The 25,949-nt window shown below is 32.4% G+C and overlaps 3 protein-coding genes and 1 pseudogene across 4 annotated transcripts in view; 1 reads left to right on the forward strand and 3 right to left on the reverse strand.

Moving 5' to 3' along the window:
* The first annotated feature begins 5,708 nt into the window (after positions 1-5,708).
* On the forward strand, positions 5,709-8,429 carry LOC134259929 (kyphoscoliosis peptidase-like; annotated as a pseudogene).
* Positions 8,430-13,721: 5,292 nt separating this feature from the next.
* The window catches only part of LOC134259938 (uncharacterized), a 113,202-nt gene continuing 100,974 nt past the window's right edge, over positions 13,722-25,949 (reverse strand). The window contains exon 7 of the mRNA XM_062742529.1: positions 13,722-14,052. The gene's annotated coding sequence lies outside the window, so the exon portion shown is untranslated. The remainder of the gene's footprint in view (positions 14,053-25,949) is intronic.
* LOC134259937 (uncharacterized) lies at positions 14,042-21,877 on the reverse strand. 2 transcript variants are annotated; one of them, XM_062742528.1, is made up of 6 exons: positions 21,716-21,877; positions 16,728-16,888; positions 16,058-16,223; positions 15,469-15,542; positions 15,023-15,153; positions 14,042-14,357 (listed from the first exon to the last, which is right to left on the reverse strand). In XM_062742528.1, exons 1-6 carry the CDS (start codon positions 21,864-21,866, stop codon positions 14,117-14,119), a joined length of 924 nt encoding a protein of 307 aa, XP_062598512.1. In that variant the 5' UTR covers positions 21,867-21,877; the 3' UTR covers positions 14,042-14,116. The 2 variants fall into 2 exon arrangements, with proteins under 2 accessions (XP_062598512.1, XP_062598511.1); XM_062742527.1 differs by having other exon boundaries at positions 16,728-16,891.
* Positions 24,058-25,949, reverse strand: part of LOC134259935 (probable serine/threonine-protein kinase pats1) — a 42,284-nt gene continuing 40,392 nt past the window's right edge. The window contains exon 5 of the mRNA XM_062742526.1: positions 24,058-25,707. Within this exon, the coding sequence (XP_062598510.1) occupies positions 24,430-25,707 (1,278 nt within the window). The 3' untranslated portion in view covers positions 24,058-24,429. The remainder of the gene's footprint in view (positions 25,708-25,949) is intronic.

Consider the following 25,949-nt stretch of genomic DNA (forward strand, 5'->3'; position numbering starts at 1 on the left):
ATAGAATCATTTTTATACAACGAGTCGTAGACCAGAATTTTAAATTTTTTTTGCAAGTTAGAGAGTACATGAAAGAGGGGATTCTTTATCATTTATGGTGACTTTATAATCTGCAATAGACTACGTTTTAATTAAAAATCCAATGATTCCAGGACTGTTTTTTTTTTTTATCATAATACAGTTAAACTTGTCTTATCTGACTTGCACTGGGAGAAAAATTTTGTGTCTGAATAGACGTGGTGTCGAATTGCACAATGTTAATAACTTGGAAAATATTAACACAGGAAAGAAGTTTAGTATCGGGATTTACAGAGTGTCAGATTACTCGGGTGTCGGATTAGACAGTTTTAGCTGTAAAAATATTTCAGCAAAAAATTCAAATAAATAGGTCCCCATAATGTCCCCCTGCTTACAAACTCATCTGATATCTTTTTTGCGATAGTTTCTCGTCATTTTTTAACAAAATGTGTCTAAAAATATTTACCAATACAGGGGTTCATTTTTTGCATCATTTATTTAAACATTGAAGCAGCGCAAAACTCACGAAGAGAAAACATTGAAATCCAAATCTGCAAAAAAAAATCTAGCTTTAGTTCATCAAAGGCTGGAGAAAAAAATCATTATTTCACAATGCATTCTTTCCCAAACCAAACAGGGGGGAATGGTGGGAGTGGTCGTTCGGCAAGGGATGCCTCCGAGATATGACACTGAAAAAGTAATTATTCGTATTAAAAAAAAATTAACTATTTGCAGACAATATATTAATTAAAATACGAGTACATACAAAGCCATGTTTAATATTACTTTTTATGGCTTTTTAAAAACATTTTATGCAAAAGAAAAATATATACATGTGTATTGAACAGTTTTATCAATTTTGCAGAAGTCTTGCACAAATGCATTTGAATTGTTTTTATTAAGTAAACTAAATTAAAAAGGCACAATAAACATTAGATCATTAAGTCGAAAATTATTTGAGGTTTTCAAAAAAAATGTTAATTCACTATTTTCGCACGAGTTTTCTCAAGATTTTTCAATTTTTCTCTTCACAACAAAAGCCAACTTCTCTATTGTGGCAGCTGATCAATCTCTGTATTTTTTTTTTCTCAAAATGTAAATCCTACTCCTAATCAGAAGTATGCTACTGAGAGAAATAATAAAATATAATGCCAAATTTTGAAAATATATTTCATTTTCTAGATGTGACAGATGAATTTCGCTTTTAAATGTTTTATTTGAATATGGATTTTTAAAATGATTTTCATTCTTTTCGTAGCCAAATTAATCAAACTGTAAATGTTCGCCGATGCGATCGACCTATTATATTGTGATTTCTGTCACATGTTTATAACACACACCGATGAAGGGTACTGGCAAATATGACACAAAGACAGGCATTATTTTATTATTCATTCTTTGAAAAAGTAATCAATGACAAAAATTACAATATATTAATCTACATATTTAAATACTTTTTAAAAATATTTTTGTCTTGACATCTTTATATATTATCATAGAATTAAAGGTATCTGATGCGATTACCCTGAATACGACTGTGAAAATGACGTCTAGTGAAATGACGGCGCACCAGACTTTAGATAAATTATCTGTATCGCTCGATATATCGCCAACATAGATCCAAAATATTAATAATAAAGCTTGTAGTAAACTAGGGTATTCGTGACATTCGTCCACAAATAGCAAATAGGAATTTTAGACCATTAGACCTCTGAAAAATAGGTATACGGAAGGACGGGAAGAAGATTATCGACGAAAACTTTATCAGGACTGTAAAGAACGTGATTGAGAGTCATCAATATCACACTATGTCTCATAAATACCTGCAGTGTTTGGTTTTAAAACAAAAAAAGAAGAATATTCTTTACTTGCTTAATAGATTTAAAGCTTGACAATAAATGGTGCTTGGATGTTGAGTAGATAAGATAACTCAAACTGTCCAGGTACTCTTGGCAAAATGTTGAGAAAATGAAAGCTCAATCAAACATTTTTTAATAATGTCAGTGACGTCGAAGGTATTTCTCCTCCGTGACTTTATGATATGACCTAAAAAATCACTTAAAATTGATACCAATTTACAACATTTTTATATGAAATTTTGTAGATCATAGTAAATATAGATTCTTTTATATTATGTGCGACATTTTGCCCGATTATATCGTCAAATATTTCTTCTGTGCAGCAAGTCCACGTAATTTTTGAACAGCCCTCGTATGATGTAAATATTAAGTAAAATACATGTTACTAACACGCTAATATGTATGAGAAAATAAAAACGAATTTACATATAATGCTACGAGGTAAAAAAGATACTTCTTTTTTCTTCAACATCTTATATCTATATTAAAATCCTACCAAACTAAAGAATCTTGACCAATAAATAAAGGGAAAGAAGGATTTCTTCCACTCTAAGATATCCATAAACAGTAATGAAGAACGCTTTACACGGGGATTTCTGAGTGTAAAGAAAAGTGAGAATAATCAAACACGGTCGTTGTACGAAAATTTGCAATTTATATCAATTGTGAACAGAGAATCAATCAAAGACCCCTGGGATTCCCAGGTATGGAATTGTCGCTTGGAATATGGATCCGGTTTCACACCCGCTACATGTATAGAAATTTGATATTTCAACGAACACATAACAATTTGTGTAAAATACATTTTTACAATTTATGTTCCAATGTTGAAGTTCCTCGCTTATAAGATTATATAAATTACCGTACTATTTATGAAGTAATGACTTAATACGATGATGTTTAAATCATTGTTATGTAAAATTAACTGTCATTATAGCTCAGGTCAAATACAAAATAAGTGTTTTTAAAGAACAAGGTTCACTTTTGCCTTATTTGGCCCTGTGATTTTATGTAAAAATGAAACTGCATAGTTTTGGATAACAATGCATTAGAATATCATTCAGATCTTTGGTGACTACGATCCTATAAAAAATGACGTCATTTTCTGTCTAGCCAATGCATTATGACGTCACGAAATGCGTCAATTTCCTCATATACCGAAAAACTCTTCAAAAACGGCCTATTTCTAAGGTTATTTTTTGATATTTGATATAGAGCGTAACCTCTGATCTAAAATATGCAACTAGCAAATGATAGAACTGTTTCCAAGGATTCATGGACATGTTTTATTTTTTAGATCAGAGGTTGTGCTCATATTATTTTTTTCACTGAAAGTACTCAATTATACCTGTTTACCTAAAAATTCAAGAACATTGCAATTTCATAAAGCCAGTTCTCAGACCTGGACTTTGAGGAGAAAAATTTTAATAGGATATGAAAGCACCAAATCTCTATTTTATTTTAATGCTTCAAATAGAAAATCAAGTGTTGATCAATTAATTGGTATATCTACAGGACCATTTTATGCATAAAGTGAACCGACTTCTTTCCAAGATGTAACTATTTCCATGCTGTAACTTTTAATCATTCTTTAAAAATTTTTACATATTTTATATATGTATAATCATGGAGAATTTATCAAATAAGAAACTTATTTACTTTATTTTACTTATTTGTTTCTAAACAAACGAGGCAGTTCTTTAAATGAGCGACAATTTGAAATTGAAAAGATCAAAGTACCAGGTAAATTAAATCTGAAGAAATCCGCGTCTGATACTTACTTTTGTCCTACGAGGTTGAGTACTTTTTCTGAATTTCTTCATTCAGATTCACAAATTTTCCATGCCATTGATGGCTTTAATGAAAATCATCCGCCTATTTGAAACCGACAAAGAATCTTTTCATATTAATTAATCAGCTAGCTGACAAAAATCTTCTGGTTTTAAAGTATGACAAAGTCCTCCTGGAGGAAGCATGTTACATGTACCTGATGACGTTCTTTAGGTTTCTTTAAAGAGGAAATGGCGTCAGAGAGTTACAATTATATATATACAGATATTATTCTGAAAATTATATTGTCCAAAAGCGTAATACTTATAATTTCAAAATAAATGTCAAAGATATTGTTTTATCTACATCAAAACAACATGTCCACTTAGATTTTCATTAAAATGTTTAGAGTCTCCAAATAACTCTCCTGCATTAATGAAGGAAGATACTCTGTTTAATTGGTTTTGTTAATTACGTAGCTTTTTTTTTACTTTCGATCAAATAGTCGTCTTGCGTGAGTGTGCTCCCGGAGTTAATATCAGAAATATATAATTCAATAACAACTAAAACACGCTTTATCTATTAAATTTTTTTAAATAAAAAAAGACCTTTTCGGACGATCCTCGACATAAATTCAAGAACTGATTTTCTCTATTTTAACAAGACCTTTCTTTGGGTACCTACGCTTTGGACCATGAGTTTGACATCCATTTGAGAGAATTCGGCCCTCGCCATACGTTGCTTTCATTTATTTTTAATAATATATTTCATATGACAAAAAAAGAGAAATTATAGCTTGATGTAAAAAGTTCACATTGCACTGATCATTATTTTTAGCACTTTTAAAATGCTTTTTATAAAATTATTTGTTTGATAGCCAGGGGTTAAAACTGAGAGAGAGAAGGAGAGAGAGAGAGCTTTGTAGGGGTATATTTAAAGATACAAACTTTAATTACACTCATTGAAAACACCTTTTTTAAGTGGGTGACAATTCATCCGTACCGTGAATTTAAATAAGGGAAATGTGTTTTTTTCAATATTTATCAAGAAACCGAAAACAGGTTTATTTTTAGATATGTTTTTCTCTCAACTTTTTGAAACTTTATAATAATTCTCCAAAACTTCAAGACAGGTTTATGTATTTACGATATTTTTTTACTTTTCTTACTTTTCAACCTATATTCATAGGATTTTAAAACCTGTGTGTCTGATCTTATTGACTTGATGTTTTGTAAACTTGTGGAATAAACAATTGAAATGTTTGCATAATTCGGTTAACCATACCAAGGGATTCGACATGTAGAAAGGACAAGAAGAAATTATAGATTGAATTGACAACGATGTTACAGTATTTTTGTATTTCTTAACGAATATTCATGTATCGTAAAAATCTCACAGAGAATCAACCTACATGGAAAGGAACTGGTAAACAAAAATTAAATTTTTTAGCATTTAAAATGTGTAAAAATATATCTTTGTAACATTCACCCTTTGCTTTTTATAATTACAGAAGTTGAATTTTTATTTGTCCAATGAATTGAATAGTTTTAAACTGAGTATTCTATTTGTATTATTCTTAAGGTTGCCAGAGGTCTAGATTTTTTTTTTCGGCATATATAAACATGTACATGTAGCTCCTCCTTGTATAACTGTGGTACCATCATTTGTATACATTTAGTCCCCTCTCCCAATTTTTCAATATATCTTTGGAAAAAAGAGTCTTTGAAATAAGTGTAAAGAAAAAGGAGGGCGTTGCTGGGGTGGTGGGGTCGGCTCATTCCATCTACTAGTATATGTTTTGTTAAATAATAACTGTATACAAATTTTTTATCGAAAGTGAAATAAATCACTAGGAAAGTTATTTGGTACTAGCCTTAGATTTGAAAAAGAATTTAGCACCCTCATCCCTTACAAAGATTTTATTTTTCCTGTTATATTCAGCTTATTTCTTCGGATCCGTTAATCCATTCTTTTTGCCTAGTTAGCGGCAACGCCATTTTAATGCTTTGTTTCCAATCAGAGATGTCAGTCATAACTGTGGTTTAAAGGATGGGGTGAGATATGGGTAGATGTTCATCCAAACCCTGTTGTGAGATCTCTGACGTCACAACTCTCCCCGAGACCCGCTTGATCAGCGTTCAACCAATGGTTGACGAGGATTTGGCGCCAATCCCGCCAAGTCTCAGAAGAGATGATGTCATCTCCGATCTATCGGTGTTCAAAAAAAATTGACAGCTACGCTGCAAAAGTAATTTGATGATATACATTTAAAATAAAATTACTTTCAACAAGACAATCTGCTGTAGGAATAAATGCAAATATATGATGCATTATTATTTGTAAAGTCTGAAAATATATGATACATGTGCATGCACTAACATTAAAAAAATATTCACAATTAGAAAAAAAAACATCAGCATTTCTTTTATTTAGCCGATAGATGTTATAGTCAGGGAAAAGTAGAATCTTTTGTCGTTCTTCACATTGAATTAAAAAAGATTACATTTGCTTGAAGTGAAAGAAAAAAGAAGTGTCTTTACAGTAAACCTCATAAAATCAGCTACAAACACAGAAAGCGTTCACAACTTGAAGTATGAATAATTTCTTGATATACTTTAAATCTTGATACAGGCTCCGAAATCTACCGATCTTTCCGTCCAAAACCTTGCCAAGTATTTGTCTAAGGCGTTTAAGTCCAACCTGGGACGTGTTCGGGCCTACTACCATTGGATATCTAACCACGTGGAGTAAGTCAAGATCCTATATATTATAGCAAAACTAAAGTGTAGTATTTATTTGTTAAAAGCATTAAGAATTATCATGTTCTAATCTGTATGACTATATAGAGTTACCTCTCTTCTCCCATATTAATTACAGAGTGTTCGAAAAGAAGCGTTACCTGCATAGTTATACCATCAACCAAATTCTCATGCAGCTACTGATTATTTGAAATTTAACTGATTTTTTTATGCAGGAATTTCTTGACTTGTATTTTACAGACTTGATCTTTGGTCCTTTTTAAATAACTACAAGAAGCCTGTGGCAGCGGAATTTACAATGCACAAAAAAGTGGTCCTTTGCTGTGGATATGCTGAACTGTTTGCAGAGTTATGCAGGTATTTTTGAAAGGCACTAGACTGCTGTACCAAATCATATAATCATATTGATTTTGTTGAAAGCGTTTGCATTTTCTATTTATAGATTATCAAACATTCCCGTCAAAACTCTTCACGGATTTGTAAAAGGTTATGGATATAACGCGACAAAGCCTTTTAAATACACACAACCAACCAATCACGCTTGGAATGCAGTTCACGTGGCAATGGTGTTTGATTGACTGTACCTTAGGCGCAGGTCACGTGAATGACGAGGGTCATTATACCTGGGAATTTCCTTACCGATCCGGACCAGCTGATTTCTACCCATTTTCCATACATGGACAACAACAAAAAAGAAAGCAAAGCTTGGCAACTTCTTCAGAAACCTGACATTACAAACATTTAATAAGAATGTAAAAAGGACGATAAAAGCCTTCAAGTGGGGCGTGGATCTAGTTTCTCATAGACAGGCTGTGATTCAGGTTACGTTGACTGCCACTGTGTTTATAAAAGGGACGTCAAAAATGTTAAACAACGTAGCGGCACGTTTAACGGACACAGATGGTAATGTTCATAAGCAGTATACATTAGTGCAAAATCCAGACCAGAACTTATTTTCCATTCGAGTACGCCCTCCAACGGTGGGGAAGTTTCGCTTGACAATTCTCGGAAGTGTTGACCAGAAGGATGCAACTCTTTATGCACTTGTGTCATACATATTGCGTTGTAGGCAAACAGAGACTAAGGTGTATTTATACCCCAAACATTGCGGGGTATGGAGGCCAAGATCGGATTACAGAGATTTCAGATTTCGAACTGGCGTGGATTCACCTCTTATGATAACCCCAAAAGATGGAATTTTAGAGTTGACCTTACCGATAGAAAGAGATTTCCCTGTTTCATATAGATTAAGTTACTCTGAATGCACACTGAAAAACATAGAACGCTACGTGTTGTTAGAAAATATTGGCAATGCAATATCCATTCGTGGTCACTTTTCAGAGAAAGGGTTCTATAAATTGCAAATCTTTTGTAAAGCAAAATCAGGGGATTATGAGCCAGTTCTTTTGTATTTAATAGACTGTACTAAAGACGCCATGGACCACTCTTTACCATTTCCGGTGATGTATTCCTGCGCCTCAGAATATCACTGCCAGCTACTGGAACCATTGACACGTGAGCTGCCAGAAGAGACGTGGATAAAAATAAGGTTTCGGTCAAGTGATATAATTAAAGCAGTTGTAAATGGAAGAAAAATTGAAAAAGGAAATGGTGACGTTTGGCGAGCGGCTGTCCGAACTTCTACTGCCGGCGGAGGTGTGCGAGTTGCCGGAACAAGCGATCCTAAGGGCCGCTACTGGGTGCTGTACGAATTTAATATAGTCAAGGGAGCTAATTCTCTGGAGCTTGAGGATGTTTTGACTGCTCGATCAGTGACGTCACAGCCTCCCACGACACAAAGATCAGAGAAGCAATCACAGGCACCAAACAAAAAGGGAATTCTTAAGAGGCAAATCAAAGAGAAAACTGTGAATATTTCAAAATGAAATGCATTATTTTTTTCTTTTAAAAAAAGACATCGATGTGAAGACATCAATATATGATTCAGTCTGTAAGCTCATAGATTTTCTGTCTCTCTGACGAAATACAACTCCATGCAACTTTTCAATACAATTTTTCATCATAAAATACGTTCAAATCAATTCACAAAATTTGCATATACTAAAGGAAAACTGAAAATGTCTCCTTTTCATGCATGCTTTCTATGCTCAATATATTTCTTGTGTACAGTGTATATGGAATTTTTATGAAATAAATTTTTTTGCCAAAGGTTGGAATAACATCATATAGATTTGGTACATATTATACTGAAACGCAAAAGAAACGCAACAAGCGGTAATCTACAAATGTTTAATTTTTTTATCTAATGATTTTCAAAAGAGAATACAGTAAGGCTAAACTAACTTTTCAGAACATAAAAGATATGAACATATGATAGATATGTTAAATTGATTGATTGTATACTGTTTAAAAGTCCCTCTCCAGAATATTTCATTGATATGGAGACATCACCATTGCCGGTGAAGGGCTGCAAATTTAGGCCTATACTCGGCACTTACGGCCTTTGAGCAGGGAGGGATCTTTATCGTGCCACACCTGCTCTCGGTTTATACGGTCTCATCCGAAGGACTGCCCCATTTAGTCGCCTTTTACGACAAGCAAGGGGGTACTGAGGACCTATTCTAACCCGGATCCCCACGGGGCTAAATATGTTAAATGCATGTTTATCTTTTAACTTTACTAAATAACATAAGGCTCGCTGCGAAATACAACTCCATGCGGCGAGAAATTAACAGCAGCCTTAAATAGAGAACAGGTCTAGCACTTGACCATGCATTCATGTAAAATGGACCTATATCGATCTTCGTCGGGCCTATCATACCGATGTTTTGACATCCATTTGTTGAAAATTATGTTTAAGTACTGCCACACTTGTAATATCCACTTTGTGTAATATTTTTAATTTTATGCCCTTAATTAAAGCTACACTTGTGTATAACCCTAACCTAATGTTTAATCAGCAATAAATCCTTAATTTACATCCCGTCCATATCTGACTTGGGTAGCCAAAGATTCTCTCTTGGTTCAAGGGAGCCACTTCGGCTTCTCCTTTCAGTGCAAATCTGTGTTTGTCTTATTTTGTACAACAGCTCTCCACAGTGATGACACTATTCTAAAAGTCTGCAACTGCCATGCACACTGACTAGGCTTGAGAGCTCCTGCAGTCCTGCACCCCGCCTTTACATTCAACGAAATAGCATTGTAAGATTCGCAGAACCAGGCTTTCTTTTTACATCCACTGTAAGTCCCTCTTTCTGTGTCAAACCTTGATAATAATAATCTATTATTGTTCTAAAGTCTTTCGATACCCTCCCTAAGGACGTAAAAGACACTTAACTTCCTACAGTTAATTCTCTTTCTTCTCTCCTTTTTCACTACGTCACTTATTTTTCTCTAAAGTACATTGGAACAAAACAAATTGGAGGCACGTCAACTGGGAGGACAGCAAACCCGGACCCTCCCTAAAACATCATTATTTGAATGAGGTACTATAGATAAAGCAACCCCTGTCAACTGGCTACCTATAGCCCCATTAATCTGGTCCTAATCCGGTCCTGTCACGAAAACAGAATCTCTTTAGACCATTCAGTGTGAAAAAAACAACGTAATCATTTGATTTCTATGAAAATGGCTTGTCAGCACTCGACTCAACGAACAGGGTCATTCTACCGATCATAGAATTTGCGATATGCTAACTTAAACAAGGTTTTTCATATATATAGTTTTGTCATTGTCAATTTATTTGTCAATATCTTGTTTTAGAAACTTTTCGTATGCAGAGCAGGCTTTTGCGTATCCAATCAGCTGGAATATTAGTACATTATCTCTATATGCAGGTGATAATGGTACATAATGACCAAACATATATAATAAGCGAAGTTGACAACAGAAATACGGTTTCAGCTTTTCATCATCTTTTCTTGTTTACTTTGCTATTATGAAAACAGGTATGCTAGGCTCTGCTGTGGCTTTTTTGGTTCGAGTTCACTTGGATAAATTATGTCTAATCAAAGACGGAATGAAAATCAACATCGTTGAGTAATTTTAAAGGTACTTGGATTAAAAATCTTATTTCATTTTTAAGTTATTAAAACTTCAAATTTTTTGGCGGGTTTGATTGACACATCCTGGCACTTTCACAATTTTTTAACATTATTCTCAATCCTTAGGAAAAGTGACAATCTTGTTGTGTATTAATGATAAATATTAAAACTTTTATCCAGATGAAAAATTCTATTCAGAGTAGAAATATTAGAAAGCAATACTCCTTCACAAGTATAGTCATACCGATCTGCGAGTTAAGAGTTCCGTACAGAGTTTAGCAAATCGAGAATACCCGTGTTATGTACAAAGTTTTTTTTGTAAACAAGGCACGAGTTCTGTTATTGTTTATGTTTAGAATTCATCGGGTGCGTTCTAAATCGTCACAGTCTGCTTACCACAACTGCACGAACTGATAATATATTGTGTGTTTGTTTTGATTTCGAACATGTCTACTCTGAAATTTCTGGATTATAGTATTCATATTGTCACAGGGTGAATAAATTAATATTATAATAAATACTATATAATTTATTCATTAATAATTTGTGACCTAATATACTAATCATTTCATTACCATCATCATCATTTTCATCTATTATACAGCATAGTGAATTACAGTACTCTGGAATTTACTATGTGTTCAGTCATTCATAAAGTCGTTCATTGATATTCATGGGGTTGAATGCTCATTGGTTAGTTTGAGAGTGTGAAAGGTCAAAGGTGTCTGTGTCAGAATGGGTGTGGTTTGAAGGTGTATGATTGGTTGATTTTTCAGTGTGAGAAGTGTGTGAGTGGTTTTACTAGTTTGGTACCCAATACGCATGCTTGGCGCCAAACACCCTTAATAACTCACTCCACCCTAAGACAGTCAGGAGGAAGGAAGAGTATATCTCCTCTCCAGATATATAGTCTTTCATTTTATAATGAAGACAAATTAAACCTGTCTATTCAGTAAGAATTAATTTACCATCGTTGCTCTGATTATATTAAATACCCTATCTATTAATTATCTAATTAAAGAGAACAGTTTAAATAATCTAAAAGAATTAAATGTGTGAGTGTTAGCTAGTGTATGAGTGTATTCATTTATTTTACAGGTCACCTTCTATTACTTGTTATTCTTCTTATAATATTCATCAAAGTAACTGATATACAGATATACAAATGAACCCACAGCAGCTGTTCTGTTATTTATATGAAGTAACAACTATAGTGCAGCTGTGACAATATTTTTCATTCATACAAAACCAGATTGCCACTTTTCCTAAGGATTAAGAATAAAATTAATTTGTGAAAGTGCAAGGATGTGTCAATCAAACTGGCCAAAAAATTTGAAATTTAAATATCTTTTATATGAAGAAAGATTTTTAATTAATTTTTGTGTGAAATGATATAGAGATATATATAAGTCGTAATATTATAGAGAAAATAATAACTTCAAATCTGTGTCCAAGTACCTTTAAATCGTGATCAATGTTGACGTATTGAAAGGGAAATAACTCAATTTTCTATTGTAAAATATATGAACATCTCAATTTTTGCATGTACTAAAATAGAAAATATCTCCTTTTCATGCATGATTTCTATGCTTATGATCAATATATGGTATTTTTTCCCAATAGATGGAATAACAATACATGTATTTTTAAGTTTGTAAATAAAGATAAGAATCATTTGATATCAGTAATTTGATAATTGATGGATATCCTACATAAAAAAGTAAAACCTGCATGTCTGCCTCATTGAATTTTGAACTTTTTTGGACCTTAGAAACTGAAAATTATTTTGGCCTCAAATTAAAAACCAAGGCAAGAGCCTTCTTTTCATGTAGAAGTTTTTTTATTTATTCTGCATCAGATGAATACATTTAAAGCAAATATTCATTAAAAATTATACAAGAGGCCCACGGGCCTTATAGGTCACCTGAGCATCATGCAACAACTTTCAAAAGATTGAATTTGTTTCATGTTTTAAGCTAGATGCTAAGGCATTCACAATTTTGGAAGAGGCACTCTTGCTCATCATAACTATGTACTTAGTTAGTTTATTTAAAACCTAGGAGCAGAGAAGAAGATTTTCAAAGATTTAATGCATATTCACTATATAATCAATAGAGCCCCGCCCTAACACCAGAACCCCTGACCCTGGGGCCATGAGTTTCAAAATTTTGGTAGAGGCACTTTTGCTCATCATAATTATTTACTGAATTAGTGTATTTAATACCTAGGAGCAGAGAAGAAGATTTTCAAAGATTTAGTGCATTTTTATTATATAATCAATATAGAGCCCCGCCCTAACACCAGAACCCCTGACCCTGGGGCCATAAAATTCACAATTTATGAAGAGACACTCTTGCTCATCATAACTATGTGCTTAATTAGTTTATTTAATACTCAGGAACAGAGAAGAAGATTTTCAAAGAAATAATGCATTTGCACTATATAATCAATAGAGCCCCGCCCTAACACCAGAACCCCTGACCCTGGGGCCATAAAATTCACAAATTTGGTAGAGCCACTCTTGCTCATCATAACTATGAACTTAATTTGTTTATTTAATACCCAGGAGCAGAGAAGAAGATTTTTAAAGACTTACTGCATTTTCACTATATAATCAATAGAGCCCCGCCCTAACACCAGAACCCCTGACCCTGGGGCCATGAATTTCACAATTTTGGTAGAGGACTCAATGCTGATTACAATCATACCAACAGTTTGACTGCTTGATGTCCGGGAGTAAAGAAGAAGATTTTTAAAGATTGCACTATTTTTAGTGGTTTTTGCCCCACCCCCCAGGCCCCAGGGGGGCGGGGACCATGAAATTCACATTTTTTGTTCCCCTTCACCCATAGATGCTATATGCCAAATTTGGTTGAAATTGGTTCAGTGGTTTTAGAGAAGAAGCTGAAAATGTTTAAATGTTAACGCACGACGCACGACGCACAACGCACGACGGACGACGACGGACAAAAACGGATAGCAATAGATCACCTGAGTTTACTCAGGTGACCTAAAAAGTGGCAGTGAATATTTATTCAACATACATGTATATGAATGTTATTAATAAATGACAATTTTGAGGTTATGTTGTTTTACAAACATAACAATTATGCTAATAAAAATACTAAATATTCAAAGTAAAACAAAGTTATGACACTTTAAAATCATTCATCTTTAAAAATGTAAAATACACTGCACAGTAGTGTATGCTTCAAAACAAAAATGAATTCTTGTTTTTAAGCTTTTCAAGCAGAACATTCTCACAGATTATGAGTTACATAGAAATAATAAAAAAAAACTACATACTTCATGTACATTCAAAGTTTAAAAAACAACTAGACTTTACATTCACTTTCACAGAAATGAATCTATGAGAAGTGTCAATAAAACTTTCAAAGTAAGGTATTAAATGGAATTTGGTCTATATCCACAGTTATCCACATCCTTCAATATCACAAAAAACATAGGCCTACTTTTTTCACAACAAAAATACTGTATGGAACTCGGTTCGATCTAATAATAGTACAGAATTGTTTGTAAGCTTTCTAGAAACTTTCCGGTCAATCTGTACGTATCCCTGTCCAAGTTTCAAATTCAGGACTATCATGCTCTTTGAATTGATCAAAGCTATTTGGCCTCTGACTTTTTTCTGCAAAACACTGTAAACCACCATCTTTTACCATGCTTATATATCTTCTCACTCCTATCAAACTTTCTTTCTCTTGAGCTGTTTCTCCTTAGCCAGGTAGTCCTCCTCAGTTAGCCTGTACCCCCAGTGTTGTAGGGTCTGTCTGACCACCGGGGATATGTTGGGGTCATTGAATCGGGCCCCGCTGCGGTAACACTTGGAGATGAGGTTGTTTTTCCACCTTCCTGTTGGTCCTGCACACCTCAACCATCTCCCAACCTGTCGCTCATCATCAGGGGTCCTCCTTCCTCGACAGAATCTACAGTGAAATTAGTCTGTTTAATAGCACTAGCTAGAACTTGTTTTATTTATTGATTTGAGTGTTTCTATCTCTAAATCTGAAAAAAAACCTGCAATTTTGCCCACCTCCTCAAAAGTAGTAATTATTGTTAAAAATTCAAAATTCTTATAAGCAAAAGCAGAAATCTACATTTCATTCACGGATCATATCTTGTCAAAAACTGAGAGAAGTTTTGTTTATTTGTGGAAAATCATTGTATACCGTATAAGTGGAAATTTTAGCGAGACGAAAATTTAGCGATTTGTCCTTAAAAACTGGTAATTTATTTTTAGCGAGATGTTATTTTAGCGATTTTAAAATGCACATCAAAGAAACTACTACATATAAAACGCAATTAATTTTTAGCGATACCCAAATTTAGCGATCTCGACCCCCCCGCTAATAATGCCAAAATTAAATCCTCGCTAAAAATTCTACTTATACGGTATTTTAATGGTGTGCCACTAGAGCCACCTATACGAGTCATTTCATACCTACGTACAGTACAACTGGACCCATCTCAACAGATTAATTTATATTTCTCTGCAGTACTGCTGGAAACACCTGTTCAGGTCTATTTGACATTTTTATTTACCTGCAGAAACACTGGAACCACCTGAGTTTACAGATTAATTTATATTTACCTGCAGAACCATTGGAACCAGCCGTAGGGGTCTTGTTTGTGGATCCACCCACTCTCCTCCCACATCTCCAGGCTCCCTCCACACTTCACTTTGTATGTATTTACTGACTCATTGTAGTTTGAGGAGGTAACCTGTCACAAAAATACTAATAACTTGATGACTTATGGAGACTTACAGTTTACAAATATATCTATAAATCAATATAAGCAATTTGATACATAATACATAGTACAAATACATGTACATGCACAATATCAAAACAACATGTATGTTCTTTCAGTTCTTTATATATAAAAGACAGTAAAAACATTTTTTTTTATTTTCCTCAAACATGTCTAAGCTATATTCTATTTTCCAGCATTTACTTTTGAATTATCAAATTCACAAAATATTATTTCCTATGGTCATAAGGGTATTACAGTACATTGCAGTTTGTATTCATTTACCTGTTTTTTGATGTTAAGACCCTCAGTCCAGTCTGTGGGGAGTTCTTTGAAGGCTTCATCTTTATACTGTTTACCTGAAGTAAGACAAAGTCAAGTCATGGACCTGCATGTTTCAAGTGGACTTTTGGCCCATTTTTGTTGCCATTCCTTGTTGTATAGAGTGTTTTAAGTCTCAGTGTGACAAAAATTAGTTTTATTAATTTTTCTTTTCATCATTAGCAATTATGCATTATGGCACCAAATCTAACTTATTCAGGATAGACTGTTGGGTACATTTTAACACCTTGAATCAAAGAATCTGAAGAGAATCTAAGAGCTGTGTCTGTTCAAACGTATTTTGATGACCGTATTTAAGTCTAGACTACTGTCTAGATGCAATTTACTTTTCCCAAATAATTTTTCACTTACAAAGCCAAACTTTTATAATTTACATGTACATGTATTATAGAACACAGCTTTTTTTTCTTTACAAGTATAGAACACAGCTTGTAGATTGTAATACTTTGTTCAGTTTTAACATAATCGATAAAATTATGTTTATTGTGATATTATTTTAACGATATTAAACAAAACTTAAAATATCTCTCACCTGTAACAGATGATTTGATTGGACGGAAGTAAGTTCCGCCAAAACTGCCAGCCTGCAGAACTTCTTTGGGTGTCATATTTGGACGGAATTCTGGGAAGTCTGGAAACACGAGTTCTCCTTTCTTGTTCCGTGTGGGCTCCTTTGCTGTGTATTTAATTTCTCCTGTCTATTGATAAAAAAAACAATTTATCTAATTAATATATCTATATAGTATAAATTGAAATGTCTTTTTTTCCGTATCATAATAAAATAAGACAATATGTAACTGACATGGTTTTAAGATTAGAATATTGTACAGTACAAAATGCCTATTTATTTAATAGTTGCACACTGTATGTGAAATATGAAACTGCATTTATGTGATGCATTTTAATTCTTATGTAATCATTTACCAGACAACATTTACAATATGTTATACGAAGAAAAACAGAGAAACTTTTTTCTTTTAATTTCTTGTTTTCAAAAATACAATACAAAGAATTTATTAATTTAATTACTAAAATAAAATTGATAAGATTTTGCTTTAATATCATACACGTCAGTAATTGTAAATTAGGGGAAAATATTCTACTTTATCTTTACGCTACTTGATTGTATATTACATGTATGGCAAAACAGACTCATGCGAACAGGAAGATAGGACGAACAGACCAGATACCACACCACTTACAGTTTCTTTGTTTGTTGCTGGGTCCACTAGTTTTGGGTAGGATTTTTTCTGCTTGCTGCCTTTAGTGTCTTCTTCATCATCTGCTATTGATTTCTTTTTCTTGGAGACTTTACTCTGTGACTTCCCATCATCTGAAGACGCCTTTCTTTTGGGCATGTTTACTGCTTTATTAAAAAAAAAGGGACTGTAAGAAATATTATCATATCACAGACAAATGAAATAGATATAAAATACACAAATATAAAATATAATAGATGTCGTAGGGACTCTCTCGCTGAGATTTACTCATTTAGAACAAAAATGAAAATACTAAACTAGTTCCTAATTATACATGTTTATCATCACATGGATGTGTAGGCAAAAGTAAATTAAGTGAAACACATACAAAGATAACAGTGTGTTGATAACTAATTTACGAGGTACTGTAATGATATTGGGTGTGCTTTATTGTAAAGTCAGATTTCAATTCTGAGAGTTCCAAAAATTCTAACAATCATGTAAAACTCGAATTGGAATTCATTCACAATATGGCTGCAGCTCAACAAATAAAGAATTTCTTCTTATTGGATGATTTATTGTAAGACGCAATGGAGGATGAAAGTGTGAGTAAATGCTTAGCTGCAGATCTGCAGCTCTCTGAAAAAATATATTGATAGACCGGAGAGCTACAGTGCCACCCATTGAAAAAACTGTATATTTATTGCGCACAAAAAAGTGCACTCGGTTTTTTTTAATTAATTCTCCAATTTCTTACCTCAATTGCAAAAAAGGCAAGATTTCAAAAAATCCCTTTATCCTCAATCAAGTACTCTCGTTGTTGACATCAGAACGAAGCATATAGGACCGAATTATCTTTGAAACCAAAATGGCGTATAGATCAGCGAAATGTTTGATGATTACAATAGCAGGGTCAGGAGGACTATAAACAACAACTTTGAGAAATGTTTGGTTGTGGAAAGAATATGTTAGGAACACCACACGATTAGTAATGTTTAGAGATTACAGTTTTAAAAACATGGAGAAATAAATCGAAAACAAAGCACACTTTTTACTGCGCAATAAATATACAGTTTTTTTCAATGGGTGGCTCTGTAGCTCTCCAGTGGGTGACTGGAAAAACCCGAAACCCCCCCCCATTTTTGGAGAATACCCATACAGAAGGGGTGAAACCCCGATAAAGTGGTGGAAACCCCATAAAATTGAACGTAATGGGATACAATAAGGCCTAAGGTGATGTTCAATTGAATGATATTGACATCCGTAAATTTTTATAGCCGATTTTACCTCAGAATCGACGGAAATCGGGCGCCATTAGGAGTTTACCGTACACCACACCCGATCTAAATTCGAAGCGAGCTGTTTGTCAATATAATATTGTATAGATAATATTAAAATAATTCATAATAATTTCCACAATTTTATTTGTTTTAATATGATAATAGTAAAATATTAATTATGTAATAAGTATTTAACAAAAAATGTAAGGACGTTAGCCATTAAGAAAAAATGAATTTGTGTATTAATTATTATTCATATTATCCAAATGTTACCAGCTCTAGCCATGTGGAGGCCTCCTTTTTGTAGAGCCATAATTAAAAAAAAAATTCATTTAGGATATTTTAGAGAAAATCTGAATTTAGAGATATGAAAATATCCAAAAGCTTCAAAGCAACATTAACAAAAAAAAAAAATAGTAAAGATAATTCATTACTTATTTGTTACAAAGAGAACAAAAAAAAAATAAATAAAATTCAAAATATGAAAATACTGAATTTATTTTTGAGATTATAGACAAATTCTGAATGTAAGGATATAAAAATTTGAAATTCAAAGGTTCAAAGCAAGAATAATAATTAAAAATAAAAATAATAATTACTTATATGTTACAAAGAGAACAAAAAATAAATCAATGTCAAAAGATGAAAATACTGATACCTGAAATAAATAGTAAATTAAAATAATATATCAATTTTCAAATATATAGATATTTTATTTCAAAGTGACTTTTTTATGTTCTTTTCTTAGAAAAAAAAATATTTTACACCAGTTGTTTACATTTTGAATTGTCTTTAAATTACAACAAATATGAAATAAAAGAATAAAAAAACAGAAGAAAAAAAAAATCACACAACAAAATAAAAGAACTCAAGTTTTGATGGAATTTTAACTATGAAAAATGTCTGTCTGAACTGGTTGAAAGATAACTGAAATTATTTGATCATCTCCAAGCACAGGTATTTTATGTAATTTTACATTTCATTGCAAGCTGAATCTGTCGACTAAAAATTTCCATTGCCTCTCTGTTCAAACTAATCCCATATTGACATGCCAAATGTTTTCATTAGAATTCATTAAACCCCTACATCTCCAAAATATCACATTCTGAGAATTTCCATATTTCCTCCGGAGTGTGTTATTTATATCAAAAACCGTAGAATTGTACTTTCCTGGATCAAAGTACAACAAATCATTTGCCTAAACAGACTTCCAATAAATATTTTTTGAACCGAATCATTTCTTAACAGTTTTTCAATAATGTTTTGGATTCCTAACACTATTTCTGACACAGAAGATGAATTTATATCTTTTTCTCCCACTTGTAGAAACACTTTTGTTGGACAAAATTCAACTGCTCTTCCAAAAGATTGACTATTATTAGTATAAATAAAGCTTGACTAAAATAAAGCTTTTTGTTGTAGTATCTTTGTCACTGAAAAATTTAACGCAATAATCATTTGGCAACTTAAAATTCACAGAACTATTTGCTACACTGTTCACTAATTCTGACACATGATTAGAGTAGGATTAGTTATATCAGGCAGTATTCCTCCCCCGCCAGACGGGTGCAGACCAGTGAATACTGTTTGGTGTTGTGTTAGGTTAGGTTAGGTTAGGAATGTTATTGTTTTTTTAAATGTTGCTATCAAATTATAAATTCCTTTCTCTAAAATTTTCATTATGTTATTTTATTTCATGTATATTACTTTCATTGGCTGTACAGTAATATTTTTATATATGAACAAAAGATTGACTATAGGAATAATGATCCAGTATCTTTAAGTTTTTTAAAAATCTTTTTACAGTTTTTTTTTTATTTTTTATCTTTCGGTCATCTTTCAGTCATCTTTCAGTCCTTTGGTTTTAATATTTTTGTTTTAAAATTCAAATCATGGCTCTACACTTAAGGAGGCCTCCACCTGGCTAGAGCTGGGAACATAAGGAAACTATGACTATTTTCAGGTATTACTAATTTAAAAGGTCTTTATTTATTAATTTGTCATGAATTATCAAAATTCATATTTTCCTTATGTGTGTGCCAACGGCCTTAAAATGAAATTCTGTAAAGCACAACTGTACAATTGAGAATAGTAAAGGTTCAATGTATATACACATGCCCTGTCAGAGGGGGGTTGGTCAGACTAGCTGGGAACCCAGGTGTTTAAACAAAAGGTGTTTATTATCAAGTTGACCAAGTGTCAACAGCTGTGTATATAGTGCATGTACACACACAGGGGTGCCTGTCTATCCCAGTACAAAATAACAGAGCTAGCTGAGGTCTGAATAATATTCTCACAATAATGTTACAATACCAACTGTACAAGGATTCACATATGCAACATGCACATTTTTATTATTTTTTATCAGACTTTTTTATTTCATAGACCTGGATTCTAATAAATTTCATTGTAATAAATACATGTTGCTTTCTCATATCAATGAGTATATTTTTTTCTATTACATGCATAAAAAACAAACAAAAAAAAAACAACAAAAAACAAAACAAAACAAAAACAACACACTCTCCCAAAAAACAGAACCAAAAGCATTAAAACAAAAAAAAAATAGTAACTGGAAAATAATAATGAATGAATACTGAATTTAAAAATTAATTATTAAACATAGAAGAAAACATTTCAAAGCAAACACCTTAATTAAAAATTAAATAAATTAACTAATTCATTCATTAGTTAATTTAATTTAATTACATGTTATAAATGATTGGAATTGAGAAAAATTACTTTATTCCTTGATTAATGGACTAGTTAAATTCATAAAAAAAAAACCCATTCAATTAAAAATTTCACTGTAACGTTTTTCATTATAATAATTACATTAACAGATTCATTCATTAATTAATTTAATTTAATTTAATTACATATTATAAATGATTGGAATTTATAAAAATGACTTTATTTCTTGATTAATGGACTAGTTAAATTCATTTAAAAAAATTCAATTAAACATTCAACTGTAATGTCTTTCAACATGATAAATATTTCATACTTCTTTTATATTCTTAAGGTTTCCTTACAAATATTTATTTTTAAAAATAATATTCATACATAATATTATAATATTCATATTGATCAAGATTACAGTAATTATTTCCACGGATTACTCGAAACGACTTCAGCGATCGCGAATTTAGATCGGGCGTGGTGTGCAGTATATCAAGACAAGAAGAAACCCGTCGATTCTGAGGTAAAATTGGCTATAAAAATTTACGGATGTTAATATCATTCAATTAAACATCATCTTAGGCCTTATAGTACCCCATTACATTCAATTTTATGGGGTTTCCACCACTTTATTGGGGTTTCACCCCTCCTGTATGGGTATTCTCCAAAAATCGGGGGGTTTCGGGTTTTTCCAGTTCTCTCCAGTCTATCAATATATATTTTCGGAGAGCTACAGATCTGCAGCTAGTGAATGCTGTGAAGAACAGAATATCATGGTGTTTGCTGTGTGCAGCCCGTAGGTGAACTTGACAACTAACATGATTTGAATAATATTTTGAGAACAATATTAAATTTAAACAAGCTACAAATCAAGCACGCCCATTATGTAAAATTACAGCTGTGTAAGAAGCCACACAAAATGCTCTAGTTAAAATATAAATTGCTTCTTTATTGATGATTTTTTTTATTGGATGTTTCCTCCACAATATATAACACCCTTTCAACATAAAAATCCTACATTATAATTACCTGTAAAACTTTGAGCTGGGCCTTGAATGGTTAGAAGAACGCTCCAGAGACTCAAAAATCGCGGTTGCATAAGCACAAGAAGTGACAAAGGCATAAGAATTGAAGGGCCGATCTGGAGAGAATGATTAATTCCGGAATTCATGTCTGACATGTAAAAACCGTATGATCAGTGTGAAAACAATTTTCTTTGTATAATATGAAAACAATACAGGTATAAACAAGTCAATGAATTTATTAGAAAAATTTTTATGAAGTTACGTAAGAGGTACATGTACCATTAATATGGAAGGTTAGGTTCATCTATATCGAAGTCACTGTACACATGATATATTTGTATCACTATGTCATGAGGAAAACAGTGTTTTCCAATATAATTTAGAATTAAGATTTACAGAGCTCTATTATTTTGATTACTCAAAAAAAATAAAATAATGATAATAAAAATGATAAAAAGATAGTTTAACATTCATAAATTGTTTTTTAAAGTGAATTTTAATAAATAAATTTTCTGCTTTTGGTAGAGCTGAAATATGTACATTAATTAACTCTCTTTTTACTTGGATTTTTAGAATTTCATAATTGACTTTGGAAATAATTGGCACCTTTTCATCTTTTTTGAAATTGGTTTTCAGGTCACCTATTGTTCACGTGAAAAATTAAGTAAGTGTCCATGTTTATATTTTATTGTTCAAAACCAATATAGTCCTTTAATTGTTTAGGGATTAAAGCCTTGCAGAGGACTTTCTATAATGTTAATTGTTTACTCAATTATAACCACGTCGGAAGCGGTGGGGGGGGGGGGGGGGGGTCTGAGCCCAATTGCACATATCCCCCTTAAAGATAAACTTAGTATAGACATATTGAACATTGCTTCTTAGGTTTAGCCCCATACACCCACCCCCTTTCTACAGACACGTTGCAGTATAGGTTTAAAATGGGAAAAGTGGTGGACTTAGGGGGAAAAAAAACTTTTGGTACTGCATATGATCAACGTCACTTTTCTACGTGACAAACGTTGAACAATATTACAAATTGACATTAACTTTTAAATACATGTATAAATTAATTCTTGTCTCTCTAACCTTTTTCGGTATTTAAAAACAAGTACTTTGAAAGCGTTTTCTTTTTCAATGGCCAATTTAAATATTTCTTTGGGTTTATATCAGTTTTCCAGGGGGTCAAACTTTAAAGCATGATAGAAAAGGAAACCCACCCGCTTTCTGACGTCATTACAACTTATAAATTGTTTGGATATTTATTACAAATTGTTTATATAATTTCATAGAACTTACATAATGGGGCTAAAATCTTACGATATACATGTAATATTGTAATACCACATGGTTAAATTAACGACATTTTTGGATGACATGTCAAATGCTAATAAAAACAAGTTTTTTTTTCTCAGTTACACTTAGGTAGAAAATACGTTATCTTCGAGGTTGCGCATGCGCCGCCTAGACATACCATTGCTTTAAAAAACATCAACAATTAATAAAAAAGATGCATCGTTCATTTTTTTAAATGAATGAGAAGATGCTAATAAAAAAGTTTAACTATCCTTTCTTTACATAATATTTAATATATATTCATACAGTGCATTATTTACTGAAAAAAAATGTGAAAACTAAATTGTTAAGTTTGACAAAAAAACTTTTTTGATGAGAAATTTACAAATTAAAAATTCTAGAATGTGCCTTCAGGAGGGACGTAACTATTAGTATTACTATGAATTATAATTTTCCGAATAAACCTTTGTTTTCAAATTTACAATCTGAGACACATGGGCCATATCGTTCACCTAGGCAAACTGGTAAAGAAAAAAACCCCAGAAACTAGTTCTATATCTTGAAGACCAGATTTGTACACACTTGATACTAAACTGACTAAGGAAGACTACGTATTATTTTCTAACTAGTCGTAGATTTAGAAGATTTTTTAAAAAATCCTACTTTCATTGATTTGGATCCCTGTTGTATCTATATTTTTACGAAAACAATTTTCTTCCGTTGTAAGTTAAGCAAACACTGTCTTTGTCGTCGATTTGCATTTCCTCGTATATTGTCATTTATTGAGTGTCTTCTTGCACAAATTTTTATAAAACCACAGCAATCTAACAACCAGACTATAATGTTATGTTGCTTACAACCATAAAACACACATTATATATACAACTACCTAATAGATGGACACCAACAGAAACTCCATACAAAATATTTTATTAAGTACTGATATACATGGAAGTGTCGTTTACTGATTTTTATTTGAAAATTAAAATAAGTGCACGACTACAGTCATGTACTTATTTTAATTTTCAAATAAAAATCAGTAAACGACACAAGTTAAAAGACGTAGAGAGTATTAAGAAGTGGACATTTTAGTTCTGAAAGTTATACAAGGGTCTATAATTAACTGAATCTAACAATTTGCCGGTAAGGTTTTGTCACTTTATCTTCTGATTCCAAATTTAATAAATCTGAAGTTCTTGAATGGCATATTATTTTGCACTATCTTGAAAAAAAAATTTATCTCTGAGATTATAGATCTATATTAAGAAAAAATTGACAGCAACTTGACCATGACCAAAGCTTAAGGTGACTCCAAAGAATAGGAAAAAATACGTGTAATTATGATATTTACAACAACAATGAACTCATTCCGTCCAAAAATTGACACAGATAGAATGATTTTATTGTAATTATTTTTGCATCCATCTATATTTTCCAATATCTCTTCAGCTCTTTTGTATTGATAGAATGCTGATCAATAACTGTATGCAAAGGACAAATCATTTCTCCATCATCTTTTTGAATGTCTTCCTCTGAAAGGAAATGACCATTGATATCCATGGCAATTAAATTTTTATCATCCACGCGACACCTAAACCCTCGTGTAAACAACAGCTTTCTGTGAAATTTTCCTGCAAAATCATACAGTATATTTTCTACCCTTTCTTGAATTTCTTGAGTTTTATAATTATCCAATTCCAAAATACAGCCTTTCTTAGGATGAACTATTTGAAGTTGTATAGATTCCTTTGTAACGGACAAAACAACAGTGTATCCCTCAACTAAAAACAAAGCCGCGTCTTTGTAGAGGCTTGGTGTGCCATGCGTTTTAAGAACTTTCCAATTTTCCTCTTGCATACAAGCAACGACAAGACGAAAGAAGAAGAAAAAGGGTAGAAATGTAAACTGATAAACGAGAACAGATGATTTACTTTCCGATCGACGAATAAGATCTGGGACAGCTGGCTCCATCTCCTTCCGGTTCATGCAGGGAACATAGTGGGATTCCTCACCAACAACCAGTAAACCCAGTCTTTGCATAAAATTTAGAAGCGATTCCTGATGATATTTCAGGTATCTTGCGTCAAATCTAAAAGAGCCCATTTTAATTTTGTATTTCTCATTCTCTTTCTTTAACATTTCGCACAGTTTATCATCCTTGCTCTTCCATATTTTTATAAGAAGGGTGTTCCGCAAATATCCACTTTTATAATATTCGTCCCAATCCTCTTCGTTTCCAGGAATACCAGTAAAATGTAGTCTGTCTTTGATGATATGTTTAAAGGCGTCAATAAACCACTGGATATCAATAATCAAACCTTCATTCAGACCATTTTCATCAAAGTATAGAACTTTCCCGGCATCATGGTAGTATCGTAGCATATCTAGTTTTCCTTTTGATATTTCATTTAAACCTTTCTGAGAATCAGCAGTAGACTCAGGAAGATCTGTTGTTATTTCAGAGACTTTCAAAATTCGCTTATAATGTTTCTTCTGGTTGATTTCTATTTGAAAGAAAAACCATTCTTTCGGAATACTTTCTTTCCATTGCTGATCACAGGCAATTTCGTAAAAGCTTCTTTCTAAATTATGAAGTGGTACAGATAGCTGTATACAATGAAATCTATCATATCTGATGTACTGTGATAAATTAGATGGCTTAGGAAGCTGATCTCGCAGACTGTCCATAAGTTCATTCTTGTCCTGTAATAATAAAATCTGGTTCCTGCTAATACGTATATGAATGATTATTTCTGGTCTACTTTGACGAAAGTTTACGGCCGCCCATTAATGTTATCTCATAGTTTTCCAAAATTTCTCCGATTATAAAAGCCATATAAGTAGTACAATTTAGAGCTTTGAGAATAAGTAGTACGATTTAGAGCTGTTAGCACAATAATTGCAAAATAACAAAGGATTACTGTTATTTCTGTTGAAAGCAACTC

The sequence above is a fragment of the Saccostrea cucullata genome, unplaced genomic scaffold (assembly GCF_032062105.1).
Source record: "Saccostrea cucullata isolate Sc308-1 unplaced genomic scaffold, CSIRO_AGI_Scuc_v1 ctg682, whole genome shotgun sequence".
Taxonomy (NCBI): domain Eukaryota; kingdom Metazoa; phylum Mollusca; class Bivalvia; order Ostreida; family Ostreidae; genus Saccostrea; species Saccostrea cuccullata.